The sequence below is a fragment of the Cryptomeria japonica genome, chromosome 1, assembly GCF_030272615.1.
Source record: "Cryptomeria japonica chromosome 1, Sugi_1.0, whole genome shotgun sequence".
NCBI classification, from domain to species: Eukaryota; Viridiplantae; Streptophyta; class Pinopsida; order Cupressales; family Cupressaceae; genus Cryptomeria; species Cryptomeria japonica.
The window spans coordinates 35,786,615-35,812,730 of NC_081405.1; the positions used below are offsets into that span (position 1 = coordinate 35,786,615).

At 37.4% G+C, this 26,116-nt stretch overlaps 1 protein-coding gene across 3 annotated transcripts in view; it reads right to left on the bottom strand.

Moving 5' to 3' along the window:
• Positions 1 to 3,212: 3,212 nt before the first annotated feature.
• LOC131048658 (ribonuclease II, chloroplastic/mitochondrial) overlaps positions 3,213 to 26,116 on the bottom strand; it is a 108,883-nt gene continuing 85,979 nt past the window's right edge. Inside the window, exons 12-15 of one of the 3 annotated variants that reach the window (XM_057982697.2) lie at positions 4,989 to 5,384; positions 4,653 to 4,877; positions 4,169 to 4,411; positions 3,213 to 3,932 (exon numbers count right to left, since the gene is read on the bottom strand). In XM_057982697.2, coding sequence (XP_057838680.2) covers positions 4,286 to 4,411; positions 4,653 to 4,877; positions 4,989 to 5,384 — 747 coding nt within the window. In that variant the 3' untranslated portion in view covers positions 3,213 to 3,932; positions 4,169 to 4,285. Of the gene's footprint in view, positions 3,961 to 4,168; positions 4,412 to 4,652; positions 4,878 to 4,988; positions 5,385 to 26,116 lie in introns of all 3 variants that reach the window. The other 2 variants (XM_057982698.2, XM_057982699.2) reach the window with 2 other exon arrangements.

A 26,116-nucleotide genomic window follows, 5' to 3' on the forward strand; every position in this document is an offset into this window, starting at 1 on the left:
TTTCAGGTTCAGAAGAAGAAAGTAAAGCCTTCTATGTTGGGTTAAGCAACATGACCTAAAAGATTCAAAGAGATTCACTCAAATTGCCCGATAAAAATATAAAAAGACATTGGATTCATATATTGGCTATTTGCGCATTGGATTTATACCAAAACGATACCCTTAGCTTGATGTCACTTAATAAATTTAATAACTTTAAGGAATTTTCCAAAATTTATATAAAGATCAAGGCCTCCCCCCTTTATTTCATATACTTGATTATAATAAAGTTTGCACAAAAGACTTAACATTGCCAAAATATTATAAATATATTTACCAAATCAACGGGAGCCAAATAAATTTTTAATTTAAATATTAATAAAGTAATTAATTAAAAATTAATTAATAATAATAATAACAAATTAACTCGAAAACCACTCAATAACTTAGGATTGTAAACCCTATAATCTCTAAACGGACCAGCTAGGGTTACCTGACGCAACAGTTGATTAAAATTATCAAGGTCAACATGAGACTACCTGACTCAAGGTTAGGGTTTCAGATGGCGTAAGTTCTTCCTCACCTTACCTCCCGACCTGATGATACTTCCCCTCCCTTCTCGGAGAGCGACGAACTCATGCACACACTTGGCCCAGTTCAAACAATTAGTCTGAAATCTTGTCATAACTCTGACATTTCGAAAATATTATTAACATAAATAAAACATCTTAAATATCATCATGATAAATATCAAAACATCAATCTAACCGTTGTAAGTCATCATTTCACTGTATTGAGCACAAATACCATCTAGGGCATCATTACTCAGTTAAAACATGAACATCTAGGGCATGTTCAATCAGTTAAAAAAAACATGAAACATCTAGGGCACAGTTAAACATCTCGCAAATATCGCATAAAACAACTAGGACACAAACATCTTGGCATAAAGTAGCATAAAAATGACTAGGGCATAAATGGGATGTAACATAACTTATCGTTTTCTTATTTACTTAGGCCAAACAACATTTGCTAATTAAACCATATTACATAGGCAAATTTACATTGATGCTGATAAATGTCATATTTTGATTTGTTGTTAATACAATTAAACTCAACAATGCAGTCCTTGGCTTCAATTTCTACCAGCTGCTCTCGTGTTCAATAAGGGGCCCTTTTCTGTTAGAGGATTAATTGCACTTGAATTATATGGCTTTTACTTCAACTTGTCTAAGGATTCAAGTGATCTGGATTCACCTGTCATGTCTTTTCTTTTAAACAGAGTTACTTTATTCCTCTGTTCCACGGAGACGTCCCCCACCAAAAAACCCCATGTCCCCTATAGGGGGGCCTTTCCGAAACTTGGGGACTTGGGGGAAATGCCACCTCACAGCACCACCACCTTTGCCACCTCCACTAAGGATGCTGCCGGGTAGCTTGCTATATAGTACATGTCATTACGCACTGATTGCAACCTTTAACTTCGCGAAAACTACTTTACCTTTCATGGGGCACCCATAGAGACGTTATATTGCAGATTTTGCCTTGAAGATTTCAATTCACCTCAATTTGCATATCAGCACCGCCCCACCAACACCGCTCCACTGCCATCCCCTCGTCGTCCCCAAATTTAGGCCCTTGGTCCCCTATCCCCACACCCCCCATCAGGAAACTCCGTGGAACTATGCTTTATTCACAATGTTCTTTTAGCCCTACTTCCCATTAAAGCTTGTACCTTCAAGTCCCACTGAACTATATCGTGGTTGACACATAATTGTAGCGTCTGTACATTGTGTTTACAGTGCATATTTGTGTGAAGCATTTCTGGATTAATCCACACAGACTTACACAGTTGAATCAAATTTACCATGTATTTTTTTCTTGAGTTCTCTGTTACAAAGAAAATATTCTCTACAATCAGGCCCAAGCATGAGAAAGCAATGAATAACAGACCCTGTGAGGAATGTTCTTCAATGTATACACAGCAATACAATCAAAATAAAAGTAGAGCATGTTATGTTATTTGAAACTGAGCTTGACGTTCAAGAGACTGAAGGCTATAACTAGAATATGATGACCTCACATGGGAAAAAATTTGTTTGTCACAACTATCTAATCTCATGTACACTGGAACACAGGAGCTCAAATGACAATAAATACACTCTAAACATCAAGTTTTACAGTTTATAGATACATCAAATTCAACACAATTAATCTATTGTTTTTTGCAAAAAGTAGTGTCAAGGAGAAACTTTCTGTTAATATGTTGTATGGTGGTTAAAATTAATCTATATGAACATAATTCACTATATAAAGATAGTAGTTAAATCTATCTTTCAATTAATTACACTTGGAAGGAATTGAACCCACAATGTGCTTCCATTTTGGTTGTACGCTGTAAATGTACCAAGAGAGCCTCCAATAGATACATGTGAATACTTTTAATCTATATGAACATAATTCACTATATAAAGATAGTAGTTAAATCTATCTTTCAATTAATTACACTTGGAAGGAATTGAACCCACAATGTGCTTCCATTTTGGTTGTACGCTGCAAATGTACCAAGAAAGCCTCCAATAGATACATGTGAATACTTTTAAGGTTCCAACCAATGGCAAGATGAACCCTCCTACAATAATTTGAAGAAGATATGCCCACTTTACATTTACAATTTTGACCAGGAGAGCTAAACAAATAAATAAACTTGCACAAAGCCACACGAAAATCACAATGAACTGATAATGCATCTATTTGAGTTGATGTGCAGAGGAATCAATATAATATTGCTCTCATTCAATATGCATGCAGAATAACACATGTAAGACCTAACGAGGATCATACCTTGAACACCAAGTACAGGCAAGAAAAAACGCTTCACGAGATTCAGCGTTGTATGATAATTCCAAACCTAACCATTAGCCCCACTTTGGTGTGCTGTCTTTAGACTTTATTACAATGACCACATATAGAATCTGACTTTGGTGAATGGATCAGTAAACATGTAGTACCGTAGTTGACTTCATTTTCTTTCCACATAGCATGGTCTATACTAGGTTGATGGTCATTGAATGTTGGCTTCCATAAATTGATATGTAGAACTTAGTAAACATAAATAGAAATAGTGATTGTCACTAATGAATATGAAAAGCTTCTCCATGCCTTTAATGTAGGCTTCTTAATAGGAAGAACCTAAGAGGCGCATATGGAAACTTATTAAACAATGCAAGGCCAAAGATGAATTGGTTTTCTTTATTTCACTTTAAAAAAATATATGTATATTATATTAATGTTCATCAATGATGTGAAGTACAACCAAATAAGTAAACCTCCAATGAGCCAGTATTTACAAAAAAAAACATAAAATACAAATCAATATTGTGAAAGAAGCCACCAAGGCCAAGAGAAAGGGGCCATCTGGTATAGAAAATCTTCTAGCATAATGACATGCTCAAGATATACCAGAATCAGCATATTCCATCTTTGGTACAAGACAGATGCTAAATCTACCCACCAATGCAAGAAGCTTCAATCTTGACTGCCAGATCAAGATCCAGTTTAGAAGATCATGCACGATCTAACTCATTGGAAGGTAACAGAAGGTGATGGGGTAGGAGTTCATAAGATTTCAATATAAAAATTCTTCAAACACCAAATTTTGTCAGTGTATGCCACAGCTTGTTTCTATCTTCAGACATGCAGATGCTTTCCATTAGTAACCTCAACCCTCTGCTTTGTGTAATGTGCGAAGGGAAATTGTAAGGCTTCGTATCAATCCAACTAATCAAAGCTGCAAACTTTTCAAAGTTGAACTTGGAACAGTAGTCTTTGACTCTGGGAGAAACTCAACCATGAATGCACTCATGAAATTTGAACAGGAGAAAACTTGAGGATGCCCAAGTACCACCAAACTCTCCTTAAATCTTGATCACATGAATCCTGGAATTTAATGACTGAAATATATCCAGATTAGAGAAATATCTGTACAAAATAAGAAATCAGGATAATTGAACACATTATAATAGGTAATGAGTGAATTTTCACACAAATTTATCATTTATCTCCACTCTGGTACTCATTTGGAACTTAAATTCTTTATGAGATGAACCTGCACTCAGTACTTTAATAATCTTGTAAATTATTACTACTTCCAATGGAATTTCAGATATAATCACAAAAGAATTCATACCTAGAACATTAAGGATTGGAGATGCATTGACACCTGAAGTTGGATGTATTATAAGAATTACAGAGCACTTTCATATTAAGAAGTTGAGAGTACAGGGTATGCATAGATGGACAAGAGTCATAATGTGTTTACTTCCTCAAAGGACAATGTGTCCTTTCGAGGATGAGCCTCAAGCACGCATATCATTATTTCATCTCCAACTTGAGCCCCTGAATAGACCTCCACAGACCCTTGAATTCCTACCTGCGAAGAATTGTTTTTTTTAATTTCAGATACATATTTCCTATTACAACCATGAATCTAAAAATAGATAGGTTCAGAATGCCCAATAGGTTGTATCATGGTGTAAAGTTAAACAAAGGGGCTAGTTGGGGGAGGAAGAGAGTGGGACAAGAGTGGGGTGAGTGGGAAAGGGAGGTGAAGAGGGAGAGGAACTGGAGAGAGAGAGAGAGAGAGAGAGAGAGAGAGAGAGAGAGAGAGAGACCTCCAGAAGAAGTAATGTTGCAATTTTATCTTTCACAAATCTAAGAATCAAAGCACGAAATTCCTTCCCCTTAGGTTGCCTTCGGAGGTACTCCAAAATCCAATAACGAACACTATTGTTACATATCCTCCTAGAAATTCGTACTTGCATATTAATCGTAGGCATAATTCCCTCCAACTGAGTACTTGTGAAGGGGGGCATTTCTCCTCTCAAATGAGCCTTCACCTGATATTATTTTGGTAACAGAAATCCAACAGATATTTAAGACTGATAGAAAATGGAAATGAAAATAATGATCATTCCATGTCAAAGATTAGACATGAATATATACTACACCTGATAGTGAGCAAGAAGATCAACATAGCGTCGAATTGGTGATGTGAACTGTACATATCCAGGGACACGCAAACTTCCATGAGGAATAGGCCTCCTGAAGTCCATTTCCACTCGACGCATTGACCTAACATAAGCTGAGCTTCGTGCAGGTCCCTCTGGTAGATAGGATAAGGAAGCAGCAGCTAGACTAGATTGCGACTGTCCTCTATAAGGAAGAGGAATGCCATGCTCTCCCCCAAATTTTGCAATAGCCTCCCCACACATTATCATCATTTCTGAAACAAGTCTCATTGCCGGACTTGTTGGATCATGAAGGTATAAGTTGATAATAGGCTCTGGATCATCTGGATTGGGAACTTTGACTCGTGCATCTATCATTGGTGTATCAATAGCTCCCTGTAATTTGCAGCAAAATGTATTAACTTCAAGTAACACAAATAAAATGCGATGGACCAACAGTATTTACTTACTCTAATACATCCTCACCGTGGATAAGGTGAAGGTTAAAAAAAACTTTCCTGTGGGCTAAAAATTATGGCATATATTTTGGCAGTAGTACATGTCATATACATCAAACCATAGTAGCATTCCATTTATACAACATTAACACAGCAAGTGAGAGAAAATTGAATGCAATTACAAAGGTTTAAAATAGGAAAAACATGGAAAAATCTCAGAAAAACAAAAAATGTACAGATATTAATATATTATCATATTTGTAAAAATAAAAGGAAAAACTGTTATTGTTATTTTATGTTAAATATTGCACTTATGTAGTCGGACGAGCATGCCGAGTTTGTTAATAAATAAATATTAGTTAGCCGAGAGTAGAAAGGTGTTAGAAGTTAATCAGCTGTAATGTCCCCTTTTGGGAGGACACAAAATCTTGCCCAATATACTTGTAGAATTATTGCAGGTTATGTATTTTCAGTCTGCTGTGGTAATTTGGACAGATTCAATTCGATGTTGTTTCTCTCTTTAAATGCAAGTCTGCTGTTTATATCAATCTGATCTGCTGCCTATACTCAGATATATATACATGTGTGTACAAGAATTTTTTCTATTCCATCGGGTCTGATTTTCTGATTATTGATTTAATGTTTCCTCTTCTTTTCCTTTGATGACTGCTTTATTATTGTTTGCAGATTTGTATTTGTATTCCGATCTCTTTAATAAATGTTCATATCATTCTTTTAGATTTTCTTATAATTCTGATTTAGGTTTGCTCCTAAATCTGCATTTAGTCCTTCAGATATTCTATTCTATTCCATGGATCCTTCCTTCTCAAATGAAAAATTCTCCACTTTATATCCTCCAATGTGAGGGAGAGTCACACCTCTTCTTAATGGTCATAACCTTTCACAAGTACCACCCTTCGAAAGGTTCACAACCTTTCATCATTGCTGCCCCTTTGATAGAGTCACTTCCTTATCTTCTTCCCATTAATGCTTCCTTAATAACTTTGCTCCCTTCTTTCTTCCGTTTTTCCTTTTTTCCCAAAATGTTCTCTCCCTTTTATATTTCATGTTTGAGGGAGTCACAACTTTTCATTTCATGCCTTTTGACCATTCATTAAACTTAACTAAATTTTAATTATATTAATTTTTATTTTTATTCTTTTCTATTTTAATTTATTATTATTATTTATTAATAAATCCTATTTCAACAAGGGGACATTGCATCAGCTATTTGTTAAGTAAAACTATGTTATGTAATTGTGTTATTTGTCCCCGACAAGTGATTGGTTACTTGACAGTTTCTGACAGTTAGTAATCTTAACCGAGGACTACTATATATGTGCTCGTTTTGTATGTGTCGGGGACCTGTTGTCATTGTCGTGTACACCTTGCATATCAGTGGAATGGAATAAATGCTCTATCTTTCTGGAAGTTGTATTCGTACTTGATATTCTATGTTCTGTATTTGATGTTCTATATTCTGTAAGTTACATTCTCATTTACTCTGTATGTTAAGTAACATAACCCTACCCGAGCAAACAAAGTAGAAATAGAAACATAAGGCAAAAGAGAAATTGGTCAATGTCACCAATTACAAAGTAAAACTTTGTCTTGAGCCTCAACTGTTGAATTCTCAACTAGTCTCAAACTTTCAATCGAGTACAACTTACAACAAAACAAAACCTTAAAGCACAATTAGCTAACAAGGCTCCTATGTTACAAAATGTGAAGCTGATGCTCCAGTAACCTTGTTCGCCTCCTTTCAATTATGGTCATAGTCATCCAATCACTCATGCAATATGACAAACTCCTCGTCATCAAACAATGGCTCCTCATTCACTATGAACCATTTTGATTCTAGGTCAATCTCATCAAGAATGATTTTTTTATTGTGTTCGACACTAATTGATATTATCAAGGCACAAGTGCATGACTTATTAGTGTATGCAAGAAATTAAAGTCCATTAAGCTATACGTACTGAAATCTAATATAAGAAATAAGATTAAAGCTTAGCTTAGCTTGCTAATTTCTATCCTTGATTTTGTTTGTTAAGTTAGAGACAAAAGTTGTGACGACCAACACCAAATCATTCATCTGTGTAATTTCATATAAATTAACTTGTTATGTAAGTGCTTCTAGATTAACTTCTTATGTGCTGTTAATATGTTTGTAATTGATTAGGTCTCAATCCCTATCAACTAACATGGTGATTTATATCCTTAAATTTGTCTCTGTTGGAGACAAAAGTTGTGGTGCAGAACACCAAATAATTTATCTGTGTTGTTTGTATAAGTTAACTTGTTATGTATTGTTAATATGTGTGTACCCAACTATGCATTAATCACTTGTCAGCAAACTTGGTGATTTCTATCCTCGATTTTGTTCAAGTCTGACATAAAAGTTGTGGTGAACAACACCAAATCATTCATCCAAGTAGTTCATTTAAATTTCTTTCTTATGCATTGCTAATATGTTTGTTCTGACTATATTAATCATGTGTCAACTTGTCAGAAGTTGCTTGGAATTGGCTGTCACTAGTTGTCAATAGGTGGAACTGCCAACTACTTTAAATATGCTTCTCATAATCAAGGAAAGCAGTCTAATTGTATTCACAATCCTCTCTAGTCTATAATTTCATTATACAAGCACTATCTACAATAAAGCGATCAATGTTCTTCATATACAATTTATTGGTATGTTTTGTTATACTCTATTTATATTTCAATTAGTAGTGTTATAGTTTGGTAGTGAACATTTGGCACCATTACTTACATGAATTAGCATCGACCAATACCTATTGATGACTACCTTAGAGACCAATTCATGCCATTAAGCCCAAAAAAAGGCAAGAGTAGATTAAGGCATAGTCTAGGGGAAAACAATTTAGTTAAATGATCCCTCTGATTGGTGGAACAAGAACAAAGGAGGCTACGAGAAAGAGCTACCTTCAGAAATCCACAAATGCAATTACATTGTCAAGACTCAAAACTGAAGTAGAAGTCAAAGTAAAATCATAAGTTAGAGCCATAGTTGCGAATGAAGACACAAACATAGCCAACCAGCTACAAATGTCCCAAAGTATACAAAGGAAGAGTAGATTGAAGTTGCTAGGCAACTTCCTCTTCTTAAAGAAGGGTGCACTGATCTTCCCAATCAAGTTTGGCTGGAGGAAGAAACTGTAGAACACAGGGGTGGGGTGAATCAGTAGTAGGTGTAAAACTTATTGACCTTTAGTGCAACAAAATCTTCTTAAGCTTCAAACTGAAATCTGAAAGTTATGGCAACTGAAGCAGAAAGTAATGCAATCACAAAAAGAACAAAACACAAGATTTTACATGGAAACCCAACTTGGGAAAACCATGGTGAGAAATGCTGCTAGGATCTACTGTCCTAATCCAGCCTCACAATTAATTCATTTAATCATTTACAATTATTTTGGGCACCAACCCAATCAAAATCTCTGCTTGAGAGCACCAACCATCTCAGTCACAATCTTGTCAATCTGAGCACCAACTCAAAACCCTTATAGCACCAACCAAAAGGAATATTACAAGTAAGATATAATTGAATCAAAACTATAACAATGTGATTTACAAATTCTGAAGATGTATGAGTAAAAATTTTCAATTATAGGCAATATAACCCTTCAGAAATGTTACAAACTGAACAATATAAATCTTCAAAAAATATTTTGAATTGATCCAATTGCATCCTGCAAACAAACCCTCACAACTACTGTGATTCTCAACGATCTTCAGTGAATCTGTTTATATACACTTAAGGCAACCATTAAAGAAGATAGAACGCATCGCAGTTAAAAACTAATTCCAAAAAACAACTTCTGAAATTCAGAACAATATAATCTCACCAAAACATACAATGGCCACTTGCTGTGATTTTATCTCTTCTGCTCCATATCAAACAGCACTATAAATGCCTCACGATATATCAATCATAATTTTGAAATTATTTCTGAATATCAAATCTCTCTACAACTCATGCTTCAAAACCACCGTATATCTATCCTCTTTGTTTCATCGAGTCTGCTTCTATAAAAAGACTTTAGAAACTGTTTCAAACTGTTTTTCAACTCCCAACTGAATACAACTGATGAAGACAAGTGGCATTGGTTGCAACTCGTATAACCAAAAAGGAGAGTTGCACATGATTATCATAAAAGAAATAAATAAGGAACAAATACAGTTACGTATATAACTGTTTCAACTGCTGTGAAAGTAGTTGTAACTATATTACCACCAACCAAAGATGGTCCTTTAATCAACTTTTATAAATGCCAAAAACAAACACATATCCTAAAGTTGGATTTCACAACACAAAATAGACTTTTTCTTCAGGATCGCACAACACAACTCTGTCTTCTTCTACAGACGCATCAACAGAAGGTTTGCTTTCAAAACAAAATAAAATAGATTTGTTTCTCTATTCTTGTGTGACGAAAAACAACAGAAAACACTCTTCATTGTTCAGAAATTAATAGCACAGTATACTGAATACTGATTTAATTATTATTCTTTTCCAGGACAGATTGTAGTCACAGTGTATGATAACCATTTGCCTTGCTGCCTGAAGATCATCAAAACATCTTAATAATGGAGGAGTTCAAAAAATGTTGCAATCTTTATCAATGTATCTGATCAATCTTGACATCAATGACAAAAACAATTCCTAAAAATCTGCCCCTTCGGCATTGATGTTAATAAAATTTGCAACAAAACCTGGATCAAACCAAAATCTGAAACAGCCACTGTTAGACGTGAAATATCTGAAAAAATTCCCAAAACATCAGAAACATCGGAAATATCTGAAACAACATATGAAACAATATTCGAAGCAACAAAACTCAGATTGGTACCAAAGCACCAGTCGTACACCAAATCGCACCTGAAACAACATCTGAAATACCAATCAAACACATCAGCACAATAAAGTACTTTCTCCCCCTTTGACATCAATGACAAAGGATGGGGGACAAACAAGAAAAGAACAGTAAAAGGCACTCCCCCCAAGCAGAGGCTTATATGTGATTGAAATTAAATTGGAGAAGCCGTGACCTCAAGATGCTGACGAAGTGTTTCAAATGTGTCTTTAGGAAGAGGTTTAGTAAAGATATTTGCTAATTGATTCTTTGTAGGAACATATTCAAGGTGAACCTCATGATCTGCAACCCTTTCTCTCAAAAAATGATACTTAATGGATGTATGCTTAGTGCATGAATAAAGAACAAGATTCTTAGAGATGTTGATCACATTAGTATTGTCATAGAAAATGGAAATAGGCGTCATACCACCTTCAAATCATTGAGAGTTTGATGCATCCATAATACATGTGTACAACAAGAAACAGCAGCAACATACTCAACCTCGACAGTAGACAAAGTCACAGATTCCTGTTTCTTGTCGAGCCCAACAACCAACTTATCTCCTAATAAGAATGCACCTCCGCTGGTGCTACGCCTATCATCAATACAACCTGCCCAATTTGCATCTGTATAGGCTGTTAAAGTAAAGTTATTAGTCCTTGGATACCATAAACCATAATTTACTATACCCCTTAGATATCTAAAAATCCTTTTAACAGCATTAAGATGTGGAACCTTAGGAACAGATTGAAATCTAGCAACCATGCACACAGTTTGCATGATATCAAGTCATGATGTTGTAAGATATAACAAACTACCAATCATAGACCGATATTCTGTCTGATTCATATCTAGTGATTCATCATTTTTACTCAATTTACAACCTGTGATCATCGGGGTACTGACAGGTTTGCAATCCTCCATTTGAATTTCTTAAGCATCTCTTTGGTATATTTAGTCTGAGAGAGAAATATACCTGCACCCAACTGAGACACTTGCAACCCAAGAAAAAATGAAAGCTCTCCTATCATAGACATTTCGAATTTTGTTTGCATTTGAAGGGCAAAGTCTTTGCAAACATTATCATCACCACCAAAAACAATGTCATCAACATAAACTACTACCACAAATACATGATCACCAATTTACATGAAAATATAGGTTGCTACAAGCATTACCTTTGCTGAAACCCTGTTGAAGAAGGTGTTGATCCAACTTGGAGTACCAAGCCCTAGAATCTTGTTTTAGACCATACAAGGCCTTTTTCAAAACCCAAACCAGATGTATTCGTATTTGACCTCTGTTTAGTTAGCATTTCATCTAACAAATCTGAACTCTTTTCAAATTTAACTTGTTTATCAAAACCTGTCTTCAATTGTTTACATTCATTCCTCAAATTGACTACTTCACTTTCTAACTTTAAACAATTTTCAGATTTTAATAAGAGTTCAGAATTGATTACCTCAATTTGTCTTTTACTTCTTCGATTTCAACCTTTAAGTTGATGATCATCTGATTCTTTTCCTCAAGTTCCCTATTTAGGGTATCTCTTTCCTTCAATGCTAACATCGTCTGCTGTGAATTCTCCCTTTTCAATCTCTTGATTTCATCTAAAGCACACAAAAGTTCTCCTTCAAGACTTATTTCACTTTCTTCATCATCTTGCAACTCCTCATCATTTTGATTTGCACTGATAAGTCCAATTGCCATAAACAATGTTTCAGCACCAGACTCTTCACTATTTTCAGAATTTGAATTGTCTTCTTTAATACATAAGCTTTTCTTCTGTTTTGAAAAGTTTTGTTGTTTGAAAGAAGATTGTCCTTTACACTTCTTTTTGAATCCTTCCTCATTATCTTCGTCATCCTTGTCATAAGGAAACTTAGCAGCAAAGTGTTCGGTTCTTCGACAATTGAAGCAATTAAGAGCTAACTTTGTGCTTACTAAAACTCTTTTTCAGTTTCTTTACCAGGTATGCAAGTTCTTCTTCAATGCTACTTTCTGAACCTGGACTTCTTTCTTTTGCCTTCTTGTTGCTTTGAAGGCAGCCTCTTTCTTTGTATCTTCTTTTGGAACCAATTTCATTTCATAAGCAGTCAGGATGCCATGTAGATCATCTATTGAAATTTAACTAAGGTCTCTTGCCTCTTCAATAGCAGAAATCTTTACGTTGTATATAGAGGGTAGAGATCATAAAACTTTCTGCACAACAACCGAGTCTTTCACTACTTCTCCAAGACCCTTAATTGCATTTACTATCTCATCAAATCTGAGAAGATAGTCTACAATTTGTTCTTCTTCCTTCATTTCTGTTCTTCAAACTTAGTGTTATAAGTTTGCAACTTTGCCTGCTTAACCTTAGCATCTCCCTCATAGATGCTCTTCAACTTGTCCCATAACTCCTTGGCTATTTGACAATATATTACTTTAACAAACTCAGTGTTACACAATCCACAAGTATAGCATTTTTAGCTTTAGCATTATTCTCATAATCTCTTTTTTTTGCAAGATTAGTTAAAACATGTTAAGGCATTGTATAACCATTGACTACTGACATCCAAACATCAAACTCTAAAGATGACAATTAGCTTTCCATCCTTATATTCCAAAAAGCATAATTAGTGCCATTAAACCGGAGAAACAGGAATCGCCAAAAATCGCCTAGTTTGGGCGATTTCCGAGTCAAGTCGGCCTTGGCGAGTCCAGGGGGCTTGGACTCGGACTCAACTAAGTCTAGGGCCCAAAATTGCCCAAACTCGGACTCGGCGATTTTGGCCGAGTTTGGCGAGTCCCAACTCCCAAACTCAATCGACGGCATGTAATTTTAAGTTCAAAAAAAACCACTTCTAATATGTTTTGAATTGATTTTTTTTTGTTTATATTATGCTTTGAGCCTAAAAAGCGAACTTCATTTCATTCATTTGGCTAAATAGGAGAAAGGTGAGTTGTGAAGAGAAACAAGGGTTTATTGAAGGAAAACCAGCACGGAGGAAGCTCCAGATTTCATCCATAAATCACATTGGGGCTGCATTATACTTTCATTTGGTGCATCAAGAGTTGGAAAGGAAGAGTTTGCATCTCATTTCAAGCTTGTTGTAAGAGGTAAGATTGATTTTTTGAGTTTTTTTTTGTTTCTTGTAAGCAAAAATTTCATTTTCTATTCATTTCATTTGAAAGTTTTACATTTTCTTCCAAAATCTAATGTAGGTAGGGTTTGTAAATTTCTTTAGGGTTTGAAATTTTGATCAAACCCTACATTTCTTTTTTTTTTTTTTTACAAACCCTACCTTAGTACCTACATTAGTTTTTTGAAAAAAATGTACATTTTTTTTTATATTATTTCATGACAATGCACAAATTCTCAAATATTAATTTTTTTTGTATTTGTAATAACGTCTTATTGCAGTTCACATTACAATCATACAATGTCTACTTCTAGACCCCCAGTTACAAAGGACTGTTGACGTGTATTTTCTACACAATCATACACAGAATAAAATACCGACAGGCATCTTATCCTCTCTTGAGAAAATAGTCTCTAACTGCTGAAGATCTGCAAAAAGAATCAGTTAGATGGACTCCAAGGTTCTTTTAGTGGGGTCTCCACGTGTGGACAAGCTTTTTAGTGGTATGATGTGATTTGCTGTTTCCTCCAAGGCGTCTTACGGATTCCAAAGGCTCGAAGATTTTTACTAATCTAAAAGGAACTTTCAAAAAAAGCAAAAGGACAGGGTTTAAGGAAGTTTAATCTAGCCTAACCCTATGAATGACTTAGCATGAATGAGATTTGGCAAGACTCAACCAACTTCAATTTTGCCATAAGATAACAACTCAATTGAAATTAGTGCGATCTTCTAAGGTAATAATGATGTTCAATGCATCAAAGACCAAGGACACTACTACGAAGGTACATATCCTAGATACGAAAATGCTTGAAGGTTAAGGACTCAAAATGTTCTCCAGTCGACCACGCAAGGCGTTCCTACAATCAGCAAGAAGCTAGTGGTTTGGATAGCGAATCCTACCAAATATCAAATCTCACACTTAGTCTTTCAAATTAACAAACTACTTTGATTGAGCGTGATTCAAGTACATCCAACAACCATGAAGATAACTTAAGAAATTTGCAACAAAACACCATAACTTCAATATTTTATTGATTTCCAAGTCATCATATACAACAATTGCTTGAATTTCTCCCTTCAAGACTCAATCTTGCTACAAAATAAAAATTGCTTCTAACTCTAATCTCTCTATTACATCAACTATTATCTCTTACACTATCCACTATTACCAAATGAAATGAAAAATGGGGGTATAAATAGCATCCCCAGTTACAATGAAAGGTCCAGATTGAAAGTAAATCAATGGACAAGATCATGACACCTAAACCCTAATTAGGGTTTGTTACAAATGACCTCCTTTTTACTGAACAATATTAAATACATAGCCAAATATTAAATTTGGCACAAAAATCTAGGAGGTATCAACCAATGAGAAATAAGATGTCATGTCATCTGTAACAACCTTTCATCTAGAATCTTATTCCCTTTCCAATTCTCTTTCTTAGCATATGCAATGAATTTTGTCACGATTCCTTCAATTTCTGTGCTTGGAATCTCGGGAAGATTCTTGATACTCTCTTCTAAGTGGATGACCTGATCAAATGCATCTAGAAGAGCTGTGTCCCAAGTAGGTTCAAGTTCCTTTGTTCTATCAATCAGGAGCATGGTGGCATACATCTGATCATACTGCTCATCTGTAACATCTGCGTCCTTGCGAAAGATGATCTTGATTCTATCTTCAAATTCTTGTAAATCCACATCTGTCTCGACCTCGATCCTTCTGCCAAGAATGGTACGAAGTACCTCAAATACTCTGTCCTGGATCGGATTGATCACCTCCTCAACTTGACCACATCTAACACTGATGTCCTCGAAGAGAACACTCTTTATATGGAGTAAGGTTGACCACTGAAACAAACTGTGAGAATCACCTTCTAAGATCCTCTCTTGTGCTAAAATTCTTCTGGATGTGTGTCTTATAACTTTCAAGACAGGGATGACAACGTCCTTGGTATGGGCAAACGCAGCTACTGTTGCCATCAATCTGTGAATAATCTCAAGAACTTGGATAGCCTGGTGGGTGATCTTTGACATCCTTGTAACAAACTCAATGGCCACCGTGTGAGATCTATCCATCCAACTACATGTACGCTGGACCAGGTTCCTGAATCTTTCTGCTTCATTGATTGATTGAAGGGGCAATGCCTGCAATGGTGATCTAACTGGATCCTGACGTCCCAAAGGTTCATTGATGTGACTGAAATACGTCCTCCATGCACCGACCTCTCTCTCAAGCTTTCTATTCTTTTCTACTTCTTCTCTAAGCTTGTCCTTCAATGCCTCAAATGTGTCGGTGGCATCATCTAAAGTCTGCTCTGCTGTGGATGGTCCTAACTCAATAGTCTGTATATGATAGTCTTCTGCTAGGATCTCACCCTCATATTTGTCTGCTGCCGGTGTAGCTATCTGCAGTTTTCTAGATCCAGTCTCATCTCGAATCATCTTGGACATCTTTGTAGCCTTCTTCTTCTCTGTTGTCATATGTGAACGTCCCACGAGGCTCTCTAAATCAATTGCACTGTCCTCGTCCTCTATTACGATCACCTTAGTCAATCTTTCCTTCAACCAATCTGGGATATTCGATCTTGTCTCTTGAACTTGAATTTCTTTATGTACTATTTCTTCTTGTCTGGGAGGAGATGTTACTTCGTTATCTTCTTCTAAATCATAGTCTTGGAGAGATCCATCGGATGAAACATGCTGTGCCTGTCCTTCCTCCTGTCTATCATTCTGTACCATCGATTCCATGGACTCTTCCACTCGAACTGTTCTATCCTCTGGTCTGGAAGAAGTACCTGGTATTTGATCTTTGTTGGCACCTTGCTTTTTCTTGGAAGACTCTTTCTTTTCTGATCTTTCCTTTCTCTTCGAACCTCTCGAATGGAGATTGCCCTCACTGGCACATCGAAGGTTACCTTCACCTGAATTCCTAGGATTAGGATTGCCTTCACTAACACTGGCTCCACCTTCAGCTGGTTTCTCTTCCAAAGTAAAAGACATAGCTATGCCTTGTTCTCTCAACTTCTGATGCTGAACGTCTACCCATCTGCGAGTACAAGACAAGACTGGTGCCATCAAATCATCTAAATCCACGGCCTCGGGCTCATTCCAATTCAAACTAATTGTTTTACTTTCTCTATCATATGAAGATTGGATGTGCCTGCCGTTGTCCTGAGCTTGGTCGGCTACTCTGTAAATCTTACATTTCCTGATGAAATCCAAAGGCAATCTAGAATGTATCTTTCGTTTCACTTCGAGATCATCTAGGAGATTCATCATAAAATCTTCAATTTGGTACTCATGTCTAAATCTTCTACCGACCGTCTCCTCTAAATGTCCATGTGGATCAAAACTATTCCTCCAAGCAAAAGATGAAAAAGGATACAAGGCTAACTCCTTCTCTGCGTCATCCATGGCTAAGACATTAGGACATACCTCAACTGAATTACCCAAAATAATAGGTAACTGAACTCCATTCTGATGTCTGTGTCTGAATGCCTTCACATATGCTGCCAACTGCCTTGTTACTTCAAGTAACACAATTCTGTCTGTCGGGTACCTCGGCAACATGTATGGAGGTAAAGGACATCCATGCACTCTAATGTAAGTGAACTTGGGAAACTGAATGAACCAAGCACCGTACCTCTTGATGAATTCCTGGGCATCCTGAGATAATCTGTTGTGAATCCCTCCTTGCAATGTCCTTGTGATGTTCATCGTGAAAGTATCATTGACTAACTTGTAGTTCTTCCCTGGTGGATGATGCAAGTAGGTATAGGATTCACAAACTCTGACCTCGCCGGGTCCTCTTCCAATCACTCCTCTGTGAGGTAGTCCTGCATACTCAACGCTCCTAATTAAGGCATAGATGACATATGAACTCATGTGGAAGGACTTAGTAGCCCTGAGTCTTCTCAACTGTACGTCTAAGCAATGGCTAATTATCCTAGCCCAATGTATTGTACCCTTTCCTTGAACAATCACCTGGATGAAGTAAAACATCCATTTCTCAAAATAGAAGGCATGAGGTGCTCCTGTAACTCTGTTGAGCATGGTAATCAAATCTTTGTACTCCTCTTGGAAATCAATCCTGTGTGGTGTGTTCGGTACTTTGCTCAGACGGGGACGACTCTTAAGTAGCCAGTTCTTGTTGATTATGCTTAGGCAAGCATCTGGATCATCATCGTACACTGATCTGGCTCCTTCAATGCTCTTGTATATCATGTCCCTATGCTCTGGAAGATGGAAGGCTTCACTTATGGCCTCCTCTGAAAGGTACGCCAAAGTGTTTCCCTCGTTGGACACAATTGTCCTGGACTGTGGATTGTAATGACGGGCACACTCGATCATCAACTCGTGGCACTGAATAGCTGGAGGAAAACCGGCCGCCTTAATGATGCCACTCTCTATTATTCTCCGGGCGACAGGTGATGGCTTGCCGATGTAAGGGACCTCTCGAAACTTCTTCGTGCTAAAGTTCCCCAAGTTTGTATCTCCAATGTTGCTCCACTTGGACACGATCTTGGTCTCCACTTCTTCGGTCTTCTGATCTTCTTTCATGAGAGCCGAGCGGCTGGTTGATGCTCCCGCCTTTGGGGTCGCCATACCTACACAACATTTCATTATAAGAAATAGATTTTGCAATAAATAGCGTAAATAAGAGAGATAAATTTTAGGAAACCTTATGATAAGTCTCTAGAGTTATCATTTCCTAAAAAAAAACGATTGAGCCAAGAGATTCAAAATTCAAAATTTCAAAATTTGAAATATGACGATGAATGAATAAAGCAATAATAATTAAATCGCCATACCTCGATAGAGAGCTAACTCTAGAATGCAAAAACAAAATTTGCCTAGGCAAAATTGAGGTATAAAATAATCTTCAATATGGTCTCCTCAAAATTGACTTCGCCACCTCTGGAGAGAACGTGATCTTCAATTATCGCCTTTGACGTGGTCTCAAATGGATCTTCAAGTTCGCATAAACAAATCTCCAAGTTTCGCACCTTCGACGTGGTCTTAGATGGATCTTCAAATTCGCTTTTGGTGTGGTCTTCAAATTCGCACCACCTTTTGATAACTAAGCGCCACCTTTGGATGAAATCGCACCACCTTTGAACACACTTAGCACTTTCCTTCGTCTTCCTCAATTCGCATGTAGAAAGGTAAAATAATGATGTAGAAAATGATAATTCCACTCCCCTTATATAGCGCTTGCAATCGATTTATCCCTTAGGCCGACTTGGAGATAAAAAACACTTTTAAAAATAATTTTAAATGATTTGCCATAAAATAAGAAGGCCGACCTCCTTAAATGAGCGCTTGAAATCGATTTTATATTAATTAATTAATTAATTATTAATGCCTTGCGTTTTTTTATTTGCAAATTTCGATTTTAATAAAGGCAAAAATAATTAATAAAGATCAACGCCATATTAAATGCCAATTTAAATAGGATTTTCAATTTTTTATCGATTTTAGCATTTAAGGAAAATTTGAAATGTTTATTTGGCGCCAGAACTATGAAAACAAAGGGGACGTACCTTATCGCTCTGGTCCCTTGGAGAGGGACAGGAGCGATCCATTATTTTGTCTTGATTTTGCATTTTCAACGTTCAACTCCTTCATTTCCACGTTCCAAATCGATCATCTGGTTGGGTTCTTCAAATTAGATTGCCTTGCATGTGCGCATAAGTGTCTTTAGATGTATCATCGCCCTTGTCCCTTGGAGAGGGACAGGAGCGATCCTAAGGTTTTTGCTTGAAATTCTCCATTTTGATACGATCCTTTCCTTGTATCATCTTCCAAATGCCATTTAAAACCTTGTGCGTCCTTGTCTTAACGTGATTTTCAAAGAATATCATGTGTTTTGCCTAACATCGCCCTTGTCCCTTGGAGAGGGACAGGAGCGATCTCCATGTCTTCACGTTCATCTTGTATCTTTGACCTTCGAACTTCCATTGTAAGGCGAATAATATCATTGCTTGTCCATTCCACGCACGTCCCACTTGCTTTTGCAAGGTACCTTTGATGTTATAAGGATCATCGCCCTTGTCCCTTGGAGAGGGACAGGAGCGATCCATGTTTTTTCTCCATTTTGAGCTCAAGTTGGTAACGTTTAACCTTGGTTCATTGTTTATTGCCTTCGAAATAACGTCCTTTACCTCGTCCATCCTCGCCTTGCCTTGACTTTGAAGGAGTATGAGTGTTTTTGATGAAATCGCTTTGGTCCTTGTCCAAAGGACAGGAGCGATATGGACTCCTTAGCTTGATTGATAATGTTTGGACGTTCAAAACTCTTGCATGTCATCCTCAAAAGACGTCTTGAACCCTTTACAACCTTGTGAAGCCTTGACTCAACGTAATTCTTGCATGAATTGATCAATATACTCAACATCGCTCTAGTCCCTTCCTGAGGGACAGGAGCGAAATTCATCATTGTGAGCTTGTTCTTGTTTATTTCAACTTACAATTATCTTCAACGCGTGTAATGACGTCCTTTCGATCCTCTTGGTCGCTTGGTATTTGCTTGTCTTTTGAAATCGATGCCTTAATGGAAATATCGCTCTGGTCCCTTCCCATGGGACAGGAGCGATCCTGGGTCTTAGAGTGCGAATCCCTTCAATGCGACGATCTTGATGCTTGTGTTCGATTGAAAACGCCTTGAAACGTCCCTCGCCACCTTGTCTTGACTTGTGTCGACCTTGAACTTTGGAGGAACGACCTTGAACTTGCGTAGGAAGTATCATCACCATTGTATCGCCCTGGTCCCTTGGAGAGGGACAGGAGCGATCCTCCCCTTGTGGCCTTCATCTCACTTTGCCAGGTTCCAAGTTTATATTCAACGGACTCGTCCTTCTTCACTCTATTCGTTCATGCCTTGACATTGTTTGTAACTTTGCAAGAAAAGCAATTATATCAAAAATCGCTCTGGTCCCTTCCTGAGGGACAGGAGCGAACTAGGCATTTAACACTGTTATGGACGTCCCAAAAATCTTCAATTTATATTCAATGCGTTCATCTCATGTTTTCCCTTGTTTTTGAACGTAAACTTGCCTTGACCTTTGTCTGGATTTTGCATAATGAAGGAAATCGCTCTGGTCCCTGGGAGAGGGACGAGAGCTACAAGGTACCTCGCCCTGGTCCCTTGGAGAGGGACAGGAGCGATTTGGTCAATATAGGTCATTCTCCTTCGTTTTTGCATCTCAAATTATATTCATTTGGCACAGTATCTTCCTTCGGACGTCCTCAAATCGTTAAGTTTTCAAAATCTTGCAAGGACAAGGCGAAATTTGAATTGTAGCTCCGGTCCTTCACTGAGGGACAGGAGCGATTTTCCTCCTGGAGGCATTTCTGTGCTCATGAAAATCTTCAATTTATATTCAATGGAAAGATCTCGCCGTTCTCCATCACTTCCAACTTGAAATTTGTCTAGACTCTGCAAGGACGATGAGATATTTGAAAATGAGCTCCCGTCCTTCACTGAGGGACAGGAGCGATTTTGCTCCTACAGGCCAAAATAACAAGATTTTTCACATTTTAACACTTCACGAGGCGAAAACAAATCAATCCCAATGCCCAGGATCAAAATTCAAAAAAGTCAAAATTTGGTCAAAATATTCACTCGGACAAAAAATCACATTGACGGCCAACACTTAGACAAATCTAAGCTCTGCATTAACATTCCAATTGAAAATTAGACCATTTTGGCGAATTCATTGCATTCAAAATTTGCATTCTAGAAAAGGAAGCTCAAAAGCTCTCAAAAACGACTGGATTTTGGCTTGAAAAGGCAAAATTTAAAACCCTAAGGCTTAGCCCTAAATCCAAACAATCAACTAACTAACAAAACCCTAAAAAACGAAAGCGAAAACGAGCGAAAAACAAGCAAAAAGAGGGGGTCCCCATTTGCGATGGGGCGATGTGTGAAATGGTCACAACAAGGACCCCACTTGGAAATATCATGAAGATTTTCCCGAGCAAAAAAAACGACAGACAAAGTGTAAATATTGCAAAACAACATTCCATGGAGGCATATATAGATAAAAATACCATCTTGCCGGTGTACGTGGCCATGATGCCGAACCATGCACATTAGCAACTGTTGAGGCTACACGTGAATGCTATGTGGCAGTTGAAGCACTTGAAGGAAAGAAGGAAATGGCGAAGAAGCAAAAGGAGTATTTAGCGGCCATTAGTTGTGTTGGAGGGCCTTCTTCCATGCCTCCATATCATCTCAGTGCTAGTGCTTCTAGTTCTGCTTCTGCTAGTGCTCATGGTCCTAGCACTGCCAGTGGTAGTGGGAGTGTTAGCATTGGTCCTAGAATTCGTAAATCTAGGTTGGATTCCTACTTTGAGCCTCACACTACTCCTGGCTCCCAACCGTCGCTTGAGATCATGGGTTGGAACAAGGAGGTCCATGAGGCCGCTAAATTGGCAGTCGACAAGTTTTGGGTCTACTACACTGTTGAATACTTTACAACCAGGTGAAATTTTTTTTGTTTGATTGTTTTAATATTTATAGTTTGATTCTTTGTTTGATTTTTTGTTGTACATAGTACATACTTAACTTATCTCATTTAATTTATTTTTGACAAGTCTCCTTATTGGCAGGAAATGGTTGATGTCGTTACCATATGTGGGGTGGGGTTCAAATCCCATTCTCAATCTGATTTAAGGGGACCAATTTTGTCAGATTTAGTGCATGATGTGACGGGTGAATTAGAGGATCAACGCCAAATATGGAGTAAGACAAGTTGCACCATCATGACTGATGGTTGGACAGATAAGAGAAATAGAACTCTCCTTAATTTTCTTGTTTCTTCTGCAGGTGATTGATTAATTTTAATTTCATTTAGTCATTAATTTTTTTGAATTTTTATTTAATGATTTATTGAATGATCATTGATCTTGCTTTATTTTTAATTTCAGGGGGCATTGTTTTCATCAAGTCCATTGATGCCTCCGCACACTGCAAAAACGCCACATTCCTATGTGAGGAAATAGAGGAGGTGATACATGACGTGGGTGAGGAGAACATGATGCAGGTAGTCACCGATAATGCAGCAAATTATGTTGTTGCAGGCAGACTTTTGATGGAGAGGCACCCATCTAGAGTTTGGACTCCATGTGCCGCCCATTGCATTGACCTCATGTTGGAGGTTATTGGGAAACTCCCATGGATTAAGAGATGTGTAGAAAAGGTTTGCAAATTTGTATATAATCATTCATGGGTGTTAGCTCTTATGAGGCAATACACGGAGCAGAGGGAGTTAGCTCGTCCTGGAATCACCAGATTTGCCACTAACTTCATTACATTACAATCCATGCTTCGGTGTCAAGCAGCTTTGAGACGTATGATTGTTGGTGAGGAGTGGGCTTCCTCATCCTATGCTACTACCGCTGCAGGGATAGATATGGTAGATTGCATTTTTGACGAGGGGGGCTTTTGGACCCCTTGTGCTGAGATTGTGAAGGTAAATATTTTATAAATTCTACAATTTAAGTTTTTGTTTTATAATTTATTCATCATTTCCTCTTATTTGCTCATTTTTATAAATTACACAATATTTGCAATTTTGCAGTTTGTTAAGCCCTTGGTGGTTCTCCTGCGAGTTGCAGATGGGGAAAAGCCTGCAATGGGCTACATATATGAGGGCATGGATAGGGCCAAGGAGGCCATCAAATCTGTGTATGGAGGAGACAAGAGTAGGTATCGTCCCATTTGGGATACCATTGATAAGAGATGGCATAACCAGCTTCACAGGCCCATCCATGCAGCAGCATATTATCTTAATCTGGCATTCCATTTCAGCCCTACTTTGAAGGCGGATGAGGAGGTTCTTAGTGGGATGTACTCAATCATAGACCGGATGACACCTGCTGGTTGTACTACTACCGAACTTATGTGAGAGATACAATTGTTTTCTAATGCTCAAGGGGAGAACTCCTCTCGTCCTATCTGCAAAGAAAGTAGGACAACTATGATGCCAGGTAAAAATACATTCTAAGGCATAATTTTAATTTTATTATATATTGTTAAATGAGAGTCGAGAGTGAGACTGATTTTTTTTATTTTTCTCATTTCAAATTCAAATAATTGGTGGAACTTTTTTGGCCCAAAAGCACCAAATATTCAGAGTTGGCCATTCACATTTTGAGCCAACCATGCAGTGCATCTGGTTGTGAGCGCAATTGGTATGTTTGAGCACATACACTCCAAGAGACACAATAGATTATCTGTGGAGAAGTTGAATGATCTTGTCTTTGTTCATTACAACTTCCGCCTCAAACAGAAAAGGAGTGCACAAAATGACATCTCCCCTATCATTCTAGAGGAGGTTGAGCTTGAAGCCGAGTGGACCACTGAGGCAAAACATGTCTATAGTGACAACGACATTGATTGGGTTGACCAGGCAAATACAGAGGCTGAGGTTGTAGCCATGGCAGAGGAGTAGAGAGCACGAGCAGAGACAACAGAGCCAAAGGCAAGCAATGACACAGATATTCATATACCTAATGTTGGTGAGGGTGGTATAGTGTCACGGGGAGAGGCTATGGCTGCCGGATCATCTAGGACCTACCTTAGACGCCTTCGTAGGGGGGATGCAGGCTCCTCTGAGCCATAGGCTTGTAGTTGTTTTTACTTTTGATATTTGTATGGAACATTTGATCATATGATGACATGGATTTTTTATTCCATGAGTTTTGTAATATTATATACATTTGACAATATTTATATATCTATGTTATTTCCTTCAACTACAATTTGTGTTTATGCTTATGTGATTGATGTATACTTGTGTATGTAATCAAGTTAGCTTCTATTTGATGATGTTATTGTGTCTTTAAGGTGTATTTAATAAAGGGTGCATGAAACAAGTTTTAAATCTTTAAAAATCTCTAAATTTCTTAAGTTTTTCACTTTGCCAAGTCCAGCAGAGTCTGAGTCGAGTTTTTTTTGCCAAGTCAGAGTCCCGAGTCGAATCGACCTCACTAAGTCCAAGCCGAGTCTGAATCCCATTTCTTTGCATCAAACACCGGTGCTTTATTAGAAGAAGATTCTTCTTGACAAGCCATGTGTTCTACACTTAGACTGATTAAGTCTTTTTTAAGCACTGGCTCTGATACCAATTGTAGAACACAATCCTACTACTGAGAGAGGAAACTTCTTAAGCTTCAAACTGAAATTTGAAAGTTATGGCAACTGAAGCTGAAAGTAATGCAATCACAAAAGGAACAAAACACAAGATTTTACAAGGAAACCCAACTTGGGAAAACCACGGTGAGAAATGTTGCTACGATCTGTTGTCCTAATCCAACCTCACAATTAATTCATTTACAATTATTTTATGCACCAACCCAATCAAAATCTCTGCTTGAGAGCACCAAGCCTCTCAGTCACAATCTTGTCCATCAGAGCACCAACTCAGAACCCTTACAGCACCCAAAAGGAAAATTACAAGTAAGATATAATTGAATCAAAACTATAACAATGTGATTCACAAATTTTGAAGGTATTGTTGATGTGTTTTTTATGCACCTCAAACATAGAATAAAATACCAAGGTATCTTATCCTCTCTTGAACAAAATCTTCCCGAATGCTAAACTATGTGATCAATTGGAAGACTCCAAGGTTTTGAAATGTCAGGTCTTGATGTGTGTATAAGCTCAATGGTGTGATGTGATAATGTTGGAATCACACGGGGACTTATGTTGTACATGAATGTTTGGACGTTACTAGAACTTGGGGACTAACTCATCTGATATTGCAATCTTGTGATGCTTTCTCTCCTAAACTAACGTGAATTGAAAAAAGGACGAAATGGGAAGGGTTTAGGAAGCTAGTCTGATCCTAGGAATGTAAGAAGTAGTGAACGACTTGGTGAGACTCTACTAGACTTTGTTTTGACATCAATGAACAACTCCACAAAGCTAGTGCAATCTTCTAAGATAAATATATGATGTTCAGATTACCACCAACAACATAGACACCATCAAGATAATGCATATCAATGTGTGAATAGCAATTGAATTTAAGCTTGAATAAGGATTCCAGATGACTATGCAAGGCAAGTTTACAATCAGCAAACTACTAGTAGTATGGATATGTGAGTTTCACCATTAATCACCTACTAAATCTTCCATTCATCTAATCAACATTAACACAAATGAGAATTGGAAACCATGCAACTTGTTGAAACAACACATTTCATCATATCTTCAATGAAAAGAGTATTCATTTACAAGTCTTAGCAACAATTTCTTCTCCTACTCTACTCTACTCTAACTTCTAACCTATCTATTCTCCTAATTCCTAGCTCTTCAACTATTAACCTTTACAACTGAGAGAGTTGAGCCTTATCTAGAGATCTCATTACAATGAAAGGCTTAGATTGACTCACAATCAATGGCCAAGATTAGAAGATAAAACCCTAATTAGGGTTTGTTACAACCGCCATTACATTGACCAATGAGAGATGAGGGTAGGTAAGATAAATAATATTTGATGTAGCACCACATGTCACCCGTTCCATCCTTGAATGAATGTTGACTGGGTACCATTTGATTGGACAAATGGTGATTGGGATGCCTGCCTTGTAGACTTGATCAACTTGCCTTGAATATTCGTCATGATGCTTGGAATTCCTTGTGATACTTTGCA